General features: G+C 39.3%; 1 protein-coding gene across 1 annotated transcript; it reads right to left on the bottom strand.

Moving 5' to 3' along the window:
- Positions 1-9,521: 9,521 nt before the first annotated feature.
- Positions 9,522-11,679, bottom strand: LOC129774699 (FAD-dependent oxidoreductase domain-containing protein 1). Its single transcript, XM_055778572.1, has 3 exons — positions 11,496-11,679; positions 9,766-11,440; positions 9,522-9,712 (listed from the first exon to the last, which is right to left on the bottom strand). Exons 2-3 carry the CDS (start codon positions 11,153-11,155, stop codon positions 9,573-9,575), a joined length of 1,530 nt encoding a protein of 509 aa, XP_055634547.1. The 5' UTR covers positions 11,156-11,440; positions 11,496-11,679; the 3' UTR covers positions 9,522-9,572.
- Between the last annotated feature and the right edge of the window lie 644 nt (positions 11,680-12,323).

Here is a 12,323-nt window from a genome sequence, read left to right as displayed (position 1 = left end):
TGTTTTTTTTTACTTTATTTATTCTTTACTAGCTGACCCGGCAAACTTCGTCTCGCCCAAAATTTGTTTTTTGCTATGAATACATTCAAACATTCACGTTTTCTTACTAAGCGCAAGTTCATGAGTCCAATCGCAGAATTGTTCATTGATTGATCTTCTAATCGACCCCGTTGAATTTCACTTTCACTAAAAAATTCCTAGTACTTCTACCAAAACTCATCAATATAATATCAGATTTTTTTCAGACACAGTTCTCATTCAAGATTTTTCAACCACTTGCAAATAACATGTTTCTCCGTTACATGGAATAAATGTTTGATACAGAAAATATAATCATAAAGACAGACCCCTCCCCTCTTCACCCCTTAGAGAAAGGAGAGGAGTGTCCATTCAGCATAGAAACGTTTCGTGCCCCCTAAAATCTTCACATGCCTAATTTGGTTCCATTTGCTTGATAATTTCTCGAGTAATGCAGAAATTCGTGTTTCATTTGTATGGCAGCCTCCTCTAAGAGAAGGGGAAGGACTATATAACCACCATAGAATCATTTATTGCATTCTAAAACCTCCATATGCCTAATTTGGTTGCATTTGCTTGATTAATTCTCGAGTAATGTAGAAATTTGTGTTTCATTTGTATGGCAGTCCCCCCTTAGAGAGGGGAGAGGGGTTTCAAACTATCACGAAAACCTTCCCCGGTCCCAAAAACCCCTACATACCAATTTTCATGTCGATCGGTTCAGTAGTTTCCGAGTCCATAAGAATCAGACAGACAGACAGAAATCCATTTTTATATATATAGATAGAAGATTATTATTATTATTATTTATTATATTATTTATTTTTTACATTAAAGACGAATGAATTGCGAAGATCAAAGCCTCTTTAAAACAAAGAATGAATGAATGAATGTTGTATGTATAACATACTAAATGAAACTATTGTCATCAGTCAAACCAAACAGTTTTCGTTTAAAGGCTCCAACCACGTGTTTGTGAACGTTTTCGTTAAACCTGACGACTTTTTTTTCGGATCTTCGCTTCCGATCAACAGTCAGACGTTCTTCGAACCATTTTATGACACCAGACACCGTGGAGTTCGCGATTCCCAACTTTCTTTTTCCGATGACTCGATGCGGCAGATCCTTATTGTCGAAGTACTCGTGCAATCTTTTTCTAAGACAAGACATGACAACTGGCTTATTACTCTTTATTCTGCATTTTCGTCGACCAAGTGGGAAGCCGAGTCACGCGAGATGTGAAAGTTACAAATTTTTATAAAATTTCGGAAGGTTATTTTGTTGAATAATGTTGAACAGCAGGTTTAACAGCAGGAATCGAATGAATCAGATAACCCACCCGATATTCACACATAGCACTGTATTCTATCAATCGTAACCATAATCAGTCTTCTCAGCTTCCCTGGGAAGCCGTTTTCGTTCATGACTCTCCATAGCTCTTTTCGTGTTATTAACTTTGATGTCTATGAATAGATGGTGCGCTGGAACTCTGTACTCACGGCGTTTCTGGAGGATTCACCGCAAGGTGAAGATCTGGTCAGTATTAGACCGACTTTCGATGAAACCGACCTAATACCCTCCACAAATCTGTTTGTAAATGGCGATATATGACGGAAGATGATTTGTGAAAGCACTTTGTAGGCAGCATTCAGGACGATGATTGTGCTAAAGTGAAAAGCAGTGAAAACTCCGGTAGTGGTTCTGTTTCCCAAATTCTGACAGTCAGTTCTTCAAATTCCTCTTCCTGGCGGCGCTTCTTTTCCCTGAAGAATTGGGTTAGCTGCCTCTTCTTCTGTCTATACCGTTCCACGTTCCACAGGTAGATTGACGCAGCATTAGCCCTCGCGCAGCGTTCTTCTCGTGTAACACTTGCTGACACTCATCATCGAACCACTCGTTCCGTCGTCTTCGTTCCACGTTCCACGTGTTCCACATCGTGATACTGCTGTTTAACTTCTCCGAGTACCACCAGGACTGGACAAAGACACTTAGGGGCTGTCCACATACCACGTGGACAGAAAAAGCACGGTTTTATACTCCCCCCTCCCCCTCCGTGGACAAGCGTGGACATTTTCATACCCCTACCCTTCTTTGTCCACGTGGACATTTTTCCTTTTTAAATGAAAATAATTAAGGAAACAACTGATTTGCGCCTAAATTCCATTTAAGTTGTTTTTATTTCAAATTTTACTTGCGGTACCCTGTACCTGCTTTGTTATGGCCCATTGTTCTTGTATGGTAGAGAAATTAGCGGCATAACAAAGCACATGCTCCTTGTGAGTTTAATTTTGAAACACTTGTAAGTATATTTTTTGTTTTTCCATTATCATCGAAGATATAAAGGCTATCTGGTTTGCTAACACGGAAACACGCAATGTACAGTTAACCAGGAGAGGAACAATCCGCATCTGAATATGAACTACACAACTTCAAAGGTTGATCTTGAGCTTTGCTAATTGACATTGCAAGCGTCAATCGATTAGAAATAAATGGATTTAAAATCATTTTCAAATATATTTTTAGTTCACGATTTTCTAAACACTTGCAAAATAAATGTGTTGATATCACATAGACGCCATTAACAATCTAGTCAACTTGATTATTTCGCTTTCATTTGAATCATATGGAATTCCAGTAGAACTTTTTACTACAGAGATATTCTCGATGGAATAAAAATTATCCTTCCATTTTGGATTATGAATATTTAATGACATAACGATCGCAACACCAAATCGAAGGGCAATTGTGGAAACATGAAAATGTTCTATACAAGATCCAGTTATTGCTTTGACAAATGCATTGTTTTATAACAGAGTTACAGTGTTACTCAAAATTTTAGATGAAACAAATCTATGCCCACTCCGGAATATAATCGATCACAGTAAATGCCGATACATCTTCACTCTGGATTTCCAATTCCCTTTAGTCGGTAGCGCAAGTCAAAACCTTTTCCGCTATAGTTCGGAGAATTTTCAGAGGGTATTAAAGGCGTTTTAAAATATTTTTTTATTTTTCAAATTCTTATGGGCCATTCTGCGTTGAGTGTCTAGATGACTTTCAAAGTGCTTGCGGGGAAAAATGACATCAGACAACTCACGATACATTGATTCCCAACTATGGAATCAAGCTTAAATCTCAACTATGAAAGTGGAGTTTTTCTTGAGGCTAATTTTTTGCTCTAAATTGACCGCAATTCAAAATTACGCTACTTAGAAGAATTTAATTACATTCATTTGAAAGATGAGAAAATTTTCTGTTGTAGAACATTTCAAATAGTGAAAGATAACAATAGGAATATCATTGTGGTGTCGAGGAAGGAATTGTAGAAGGGTTGGAGAGCATTAATTTTGTTGATAGAAACAATTAAGTTTATTTTTATAATATTTATAAAAAATTATAAAAACTCTTGAAAAACTTCAATCCATTAATTCAAATGTTTTACAATTGCATTATGCATGGATTATTTCACGCAAATGTAAATATTAATTCCTAGAAATGGAGGCGATCTGGCGTAGTGGTAACATCCATGCCTCTCACGCTAAAGGTCACGAGTTCAATTCTCACTCCCGACATTCTTCCAAAAATGGAAGTAAAAGTGACGAACCAGCCAAATGAGTTGAAAGTCACTCTATAATACAGATAAAAAAAAATTCCTAAAAATTGACGGAATTCTAATACTTTGAAAAATTCTATCCTTTTGAGAAAAGTAATGCGAGAAAATAATTTTACACGAAATTCTGCATGAAAAATTATACAAATATTATTATCCTAAGACTAACTGTTCTCGACATAGAACAAAATCTATAGAAAATTATATTTGATGAAAAAATCATTTGTGTAATATGATGAAAACTTAACCATTATGGAATCATTTATTTTTTATACAAAATAGCTCTGTTGCTCGCAGTTTACATGAGTTATTTTCAGAATATATATTTCAATGAAGAAGTTCAATGATATTAGTAAAAATATATGAAGCACTCTCAGGCAGCTCAATCCGTTTATTGATAAATACGGTATACTCAGGATGGGCGGAAAGTTTCAAAATTCTGGAAAATGGATCAGTTTTCATTTAATTTAGAATGTATCGGTAATTATATTTGAAAAAAATATTTATTTTTAGTGTCCACGTGGACATAGTCTATACCCCCTCTCCCCTCTCCGTGGACAAGCGTGGACATTTTCATGCCCCCTACCCCCCCTTAAATTGTCCACGTGGTATGTGGACAGCCCCTTATAGCGACATTAATTCTTTTCTTGGCGACTGACAATGTCCATTGCTCAGCCCACCACACCATAGATTAGCTAGTTCCACTTAACCAGTGCAAGCCAGAAACGATCTATGACGATAAAATTTCTGACCCGAATGGGAATCGAACCCGAAGCCTCATTCTAGACAAGCGCAAGGCTTACTACTAGGCCATGGGGACCATATTAAGTTCTAAATATTCGGCGGAGCTTAGTTTGCAATATTCTCTCTATCCACATTGTCCTTAGAACGAATTCTACATTTGCATTTCGATGCGGTTTGGAAATAGTTTTCAACAGATTCAACCGGGTGGCAAAATTCTTCTTAACTTCCTCGAAATGGCGGAGGATGCTAAGTTTTTGGTCAACCAACACTCCGAAGATCTTTAGCGTTTTTCGGCGAGGGTTATTGTTTTTGTATAGCTGGGCCCTGAAATTGGAACCCTGATGTCTGTCGCAGCATATCACCATATGGTCGCTCTTCTGCGCTGAAAGTCCAAATACTCTCTCGACCACCCACCAGCCGATGGCATTGGTAGATGCCTGTATCCTGATGCGTGGAGTCCTATGGGTGTCACACACTGCCACCAGAAGAATGTCGTCCGTGTAGACAAAGACAAAGACTCCCCCAGGCAACATCTGGGACAGACTATTCATGGCGACGAGAAAAAGGGTGACGGTAAGAACAAAACCTTGAGATACTCCTGTTTCCTCGTGGAAAACTCGGGAGCTGATGTTACCAATTTTGACCTTAAAGGTTCGGCGTTTGGCGAAGTTCTTGATGAAGATGAAGTCTCATGTCAAAAAATAGATAATGATTTCATATTCATAATTTAATATCCATATTTTTATTTTCATTCACTAGCGTCAACAAAATTAATAACTACACTGAGAGGAAACATTAGTAAATATGACAAATTTTTTGGTACATGTTACCAATTCACTAGTCATTTTCTACCATACTAATCATTGGTACATCCTACGAAAAAAAATTGGTAGGCAGCATGTCAAACAAGAGCACGATTTGTGGATACAAAGTTGGATCAATATCGACACAACGTCGGTTCAATTATATAGGATTTGTTGGCCTAGTTTTGTTTCCCATTTGTAAGGTATTCTCTTTAGGGATTTTTCTGTAAATAATTAATTTACGCTCAAAATGCTATGTTTGATTACATGTTATTCTACATACTTCAAATACATTAATAGTAACTTATTCTATATACAGTTAGGATAATTCTTCAATAACAAGTAATTAACAAAAAAACAACAACTGTCATTACAATGATTCTACGAGCAGAGTACTAGGGGACAGGTCTAATCGCAGCGTCAACTAAGTCGATCCCATACGATTTTTCCATTGCCATCTGTACTCGATCATGATCCAGTTTCTTCCATCATTCAGGGAGAAGAATCATCTGGAATTAGCAAAAGCATAATGTGTGACCGAGAAGTGTCTTCCAATGTGCAAAGACGAAACTTAATCAATTGTATCTTTCGGCCTTATTCTGCGTGGCGTGTGAGGTGAGATGACAATTGTCACTTATGTCACGCGATTCCACCAGGCGTATGCCGTGAGAAATCTCACTTGAATGAACTCTCACTTTATTCCCGCTCTCAAATATACGTGACGATTGTCACATGAACTGGGATTTCTAGGTGACAATCGTCGACATGTCTTGAGGTGTCGGCAGTGCATGAAAACAAATGAAAAAAGGAAGAGGAATAATAAGTGTTTTTTTGGGTCGTATAGAATCGATAGTAATGGTATTATATGTATCAATAAATTCAATTTATCTTCAATTTTCACAGTACGAAAGACAAATTGCAAGTAGTTTGTTTTTTTTTGTGAAAGCGGTAGTGAGTCTGTTATTCCTCAATTGGACGAATAAGCACACCGAAATTCTTTTCATTTCATGAAATCTATTTATTTTCTCTAAAATGTATCTATCACATGGATCTTGTGTTTCATCTATCTATCCGCGAGTCATCGTCACCGAACTGCATATCCATTTCAGAAGCCGTGGTATATGCCCGAGCCGGAGCCAGAGCAACAATTTAACACTGAGAGTGCAGAGAGCAGCAGCAACTACGACCAAAACAAACAAAAATGCTAAACTTTACAGGATGCAATCAACTGTTTCACCAAATCTAAATCAAATACCTGCAAATTCGGCAGAATGTCCTGATACACTAACAACAGGCCAGGTTAAATCAGATCTATAGATACGGTACTGACTGCAGCAAAACAAATATCTGACCTCTCTGAGCGAAACAAATAAAATTCTGGGATGCCAGATGTTTTTTCTCAAATATATGCGATAAAAATTTGAAATATTTGTAAATATGTGCTAATGTCTGACATACTGACCAGCTTCGTTTATCATATGGAATCAATAATGTTTTGTCACTATTTTAAATAGCCTGCAGCAGGAATAAAAGGTTGTGATAAAAGTTAAATGTCTGCAAATTCGTGAACACATGTGCGAATGTGGCATCTTTGATCAGATTTGGCAACCAGCAGAATGAACGCCTTGTCACTTGCTGTTCATCCTCTCACATACATCAAATGAACCTCTCACGGCATCCGAAACGACTGTAGGAATAGAGTGAGGAGAGTTGCGTGATGGTGATGTGACAATTGTCATCTCACCTCACACGCCGCGTAGAATCAGGCCGTTTGTTTTTGAGTTGTACGTTGAAAGTTCCATCCGAATCAAACTATTCATTACAACGCTCACAGAACAACACGTGCTATGAAGACAGAAAATCATCAACTACTGACCATATCATTGGACTTGATGGCGTAAAACATCCGATGACGAATCCTTATCGTGAATGAACCATATATCTCGAGGCGGATTTTCGTAGTGAATTTTGTGCCAATCATCCCAGGAAAACGGGGAATCCATCACATGAAACATTGTGTACACATGTCCTTACGGATGTATGTCTGAAATATACAGTTTCATATCTGTTTGTTTCCAATCAAGCAAATACAATTACAGTACCTCAATTTACTCCATGATGTTTCCTCACAAATCGTATAAAAACATGCTCCGTCGGATGTGCGATCAAATGGTAAAGATTTTATGAGTTAATGCTCCACACAATCTCCACGTTGTGTCTCACTACTAGCCCTACTGGAAGCTTCCATCGATTGTTCGTCCTCCTCTTCTGAATCAAATACATCGACGTTGTTTTAGCGATACGATTTCACTAGGTGCGTACTAGGTACTGTTCGAGAACTATGTCCATACTTTACTATATCGGACGGCTCTGGTTTGATTAGTATCCGAAAAAAAAACAAATGTTCACATCCGTACTGCTTTCCGGGCTTCTTTTCCACCGGAGAAATCACAATCACGATGTGCGCATTTCGCAACTTCCCAAATATGACAACGAGGTTACTCACCCTGCGAAGTAAAATGTACGAATCGTTGGTAAAGATGTATATTGCATTTGACATAGTTTTTACATAATTTTGGTAATATTTACTAAAAATGTGTACATTTTACCAATAATTCGACTTCTAAAGATTTGGTAGCTGGGTTTACTAATGTTTTTCTCCAGTGTAGACAACTAACTAACGTTTCACACACTGACGAAACTACTCATGCAACATCAATCATCCGCGTTGACGGCATTGAGCTTCGTATTACGAAATGGGGGAGTAGGCATGACAATATGGGTTTGCAGAAGAAATGAACGCGCTTTTAAAATAAAAATTATGAATGAAAATTATTTTTACCCAACCAAATTAGTACTCTGTGTAAATGAAAATCACTTTTGCTTGCAAGTAGTGAAAAAATATCATACACAAACTGTGTCTAAAGGTAATTTTGTATTATAATGGTAAGTTTTGATGAGAATATCTGAAAATTCATAAAAAATAGTTTAAATTAGGGTCAGAACAACGTACTTCTAGTAGGGAAATAACGCCAAGAAAAAAAATTTCATACAAATTTTAGCAATATAAAACTGCCTTAGGGTCGACTAATCTGATGGAGAATAGTTGGCCTCACACAAATTGATATCGTATCCAGATGTCGACACCATTCCGGCGTCAACGCCAATAGTTACCCGTAAGTCGGCAGAAGAAAATTGACAGCTCTATCAGTCGAACTCTAACCGTGATGGCGAAAACAGTTAAGCTACTCCGTTCAGAAGTGTGCGCTTTCAAAGAACGGTACCCCGCCGCTTTGAAAACGAGCATCATGCGGCACTTTGTGGACGCCGGATACGCCCGTTCCGGCACCTACAATATATTTGGATCGAAAGAAAACCCGGTTCCAGACAGCCGACGACCCTGAGCGACAAGAAGCTCCAAAGGATGACGTAATGACACAGCTTCAGAATAAGATGGTCATGTCGATTTTCCCGGCGAATCGTGACGTGGCGATGGTGATGGACGACGAGACCTATCTCACCCTGGATGGCAACGACTGGCAGGGCACTTCTTATTAAAACTTCCCCCCACGAAGAAAGTGAGTTCCGAAGTGAAGTTTATTTCACACGCCAAGTTCCCCAAGAAAGTGCTGCTGTTGCTGACAATCGGCGAGAAGGAGATGTCAAAGCCATCATTAGCTCCGGACTGGGTGTGAACGTGGAAATTTATAGTGCGAAGTGCCTGTCGGAAGTTGCGTTGTCCATCAAGAAACACCATAAGGACGAATACGCGGTGTTCTGGCCGGATCTGGTGTCGGCTCAAACGGCTCGAAGCGATCGTTAGAGGAGATGGAGCGACTGAATATCGATGTGGTACCCAAGTTGGCGAACCCGCCCAACGTCCCCCAGCTGCGTCCCATCGAGAGTTTCTGGGCAAACCTGAAGCGTAAGATCTACTCCAACAATTTTGTCACGAAGACTGGGAAGGAATTAATAAATAAAACGACGAAAGAACTCAAAAACATGCCTACACGCATGTTTTCGTCTGCCATGGCGAATGTTCCGGTTAAATGATGGAAAGCAGCTGGCAAGGGCATACAGTAGTTTTCCGAAAAAAAAGTCAATTTTTTAATGCAAACGTTAATGTGTTATAATGTGTAATGTATCAAACTCTATTATTCCCATCTCATGTTTCCTAGATAATTTCTTAAGTTATCATGATTGTTTCACAAAATGGTAACGGGTCAGACGGGCCAACCAGACGAGCCCGATGAGCCACAGGTTGAGTATAGCTTTCCCAGACCATCGCCTCTGGAATAGATCCTCTGATATGCCATAATGGGAATTTAAGAATGAAACAGCAAAGAAACGTTTCAAACGTTTATTAAATCTCACATTTTCTAGTTGTGAAGCTATTGTCATACGATATTTGCCTCGTAAAGCGGTTGATCAACCAATATTCGGTCAAAGCCAAAACGTTTCAAATCAATTGTCCGGAAGTCACCGTCAATTATCATTTCCGAGATAGCTCGGCCGATAGCAGGTGTTTGTTGGATACCTGCAATGGAATGAAATATAACTCACGCCACGTCAGACAGATTGCCTCCTTACCATGCCCACTGAATCCTGTTGCGATGTAGAGATTGTTATAGTAGGGATGTGGTCCCACGATTCCATTTTCATCAAACGTGTTGAACTCGTAATACCCGGCCCACGCGCTTTTCACTTTGATCGCTTCGAAACTTGGCACCAATCTGGCCAGATTTGGCCAGACGTGGCTGTCGAAAAACGCATGGTCTACATCTAAGTTGTCCACCGATGGTTCCTCTTCGGGTGGTGGACTTTTTCCGCCGAGATAATTACCCCCTAGACCGTCGCGTCTAAAATAGGTACCCGTGGGGTCTATCGTAAGTGGCGTATTTATTCCTGGACCTCTATCGTTTTCACACTGGTACACATAAACGTAACGTTTTCTCGGTTCAACAGGCAGTGGTACGGTCAGTATGCCCTTCCCGGCTCCGATGCGTGCCATTTTTGCCACTTTCCCCGACTGCGCTCCAGCAGCAATAATGGCAATAGCAAATTTTATATCGCGTATTTCTCCGTTTTTCAACTTTACATATGCCTTATCAAGTCCTTCATACTCACCCGGACTCAAGCCTTCCACAAGAATATCTGATTGTTGGCGAAATTCGAAACCAACAACCTCTGCATCCACATAGTGCGCACCAAAGGATATTGCCTGCTTTCTGAATCCCGACAGTAGAGCCCAAGGATCGAACCAACCCTCCTTTTCCAAACCATGGCATCCAAGCTCAATTCCGTCGGTGTTCATCCATGGAAACCTTTCCTTCAATCTTTTCGCCGTTAGAATTTCATTTTTAGCTCCCAACAAATTCTGAAGTTTTGAGTTTTCCTGCAGCTGTTCTGCTCCTTGTTCAGAGGCTAACATTAGGTAGCCGTATGGGGTGAAATTGATATCTACTTCCTCCCCGAGGTGCTGCTTGATATTTCGCATGAATTCGGCGCCGTATAAACTCAACTGAATGTTCTCTACAATTGAAAATTGTTGTCTCAATCCCCCAACCGACAAACACGTGGATGCCTCCTGATAAGTAGAGTCCTTCTCGACTACCACCACGTTGAGTCCACTTCTGGCACGTTTTTTCAACCAATAGGCGATTGACGATCCCACGCCACCACCACCGATAACAAGAACGTCGCAATGGTTTTGGAAGTCTTCTCTTCGATATCGTTCTAAATAGCTATCAGTGCTATCTTTTTCCTGCTGACTTGGAAGCAGAAACTCCTTCAAATTTTTCATATCATTACCCAGCAGCTTCATAGTCCTTGAAATGGGGTTTTGGGTGTTAGCCCCAACTTTGCTAGGCGTTGGCTCATCGCCTTTAGTTCGATCTGTTGATGATAATCTGTTCGAATAGCGTTGCAATAATTTGAAACAATTTCGATGTAACAGGAAGCTTTTGCTTGTGTAGATCATTCTGGTATTGTTTTCAGTACAATAGATTTACTGAACTGGACACTACGAATCACTGAACCAGAATGCTGCACACTCTGTTTGTAATAGATATTATCTTATCAGTAGATGGCTTACTTCATTCAAGCATCGCTCTGTATTTGCTAACTGTCTTGGCAGTGCAAAAATTAATTTTTAATGCATATATAGGTTTCCGGTTCTATTTGCGCTGGGATGGATTAATTCCGCAACTGTGGGATGCTCTGTATTGCAAATCAGTCTGCAATATTCATGTCAAACGCCGAACATCTGTTGGATGAACACTTTTCAAATTCCTGTTGCTGGTTGGGTTTATCGGTGATACCTCTTCCGATATCTGATTAATATCACTTGTTTGTAAAACTAGTATTGTTACCAATCTCAGTAGGATGACAATAAATTATGCATCAACAATTTATTGAGAAGCTTTGATGTGAATTTTGAACATTCATTCAACACAATCTGTTTTTCTCACGTTTAACCAGTGTTTTACGATAAATGTAAACAATTTGAACTACTGCAAGACTGACAGTTCAACGTAAGCGTTAATGCTAGGTGTATATTCTGAAAAACTATGCTTGGCTAGTGACGTCATTGGATCTGGCTCGTCACCAAACTATTAGCAAACCCGTAGCCAGAGATGTCACCCTTCCGGATTTTTCAGGATTTCCCCGTTATTTTGGCACGTTCCTTGATATCCTGACAAACACTCAATTTAACCCGATTTTTCAGAAATGATCTTGATTTCTCGCGTAATTTTTGAAAAGGTTCTATGTAACATTCACAACTCGAGAAAAAAAGAAAGTTGAAGACCGGAACATTGTTCCGCGAATTGTTACAAAAGGAATCGATCTTTATCACTACTTTTACCACTAGCAGTCAATAATAACTCTTCAAAACCAATCGTAACTGTTGTTGTGTGGTTTTAGTTTGAAGTTGAAGCCTCCGAGCGAAAAATGTTACATTGGACTTTTGACTGACCGCTTCGTACATTGGACAAATTTCTTGTTAATTGAATAAAACACGTCTTGGTTGAACAAATGAACAATTACGAATGAGGTATATTTCTGATTATTCTAATGACATAAATAATCCTAGCTTACTACGACCATTTCCGTTTCTACAACAACACTCCTCCTAAAAGGTTACGGTC

This window comes from Toxorhynchites rutilus, chromosome 3 (assembly GCF_029784135.1).
Source record: "Toxorhynchites rutilus septentrionalis strain SRP chromosome 3, ASM2978413v1, whole genome shotgun sequence".
Classification (NCBI taxonomy): Eukaryota; Metazoa; Arthropoda; class Insecta; order Diptera; family Culicidae; genus Toxorhynchites; species Toxorhynchites rutilus.
This window is presented reverse-complemented; position numbering and strand designations above follow the sequence as displayed.

Excerpts from the sequence above, each read along its gene's own strand:
- LOC129774699 (XM_055778572.1), bottom strand. The coding sequence starts at position 11,155 with ATGATCTACACAAGCAAAAGCTTCCTGTTACATCGAAATTGTTTCAAA. Across the intron at positions 9,713-9,765 it reads AACAGGATTCAGTGGGCATG|GTATCCAACAAACACCTGCT; the intron begins GTAAGGAGGCAA and ends ATTCCATTGCAG.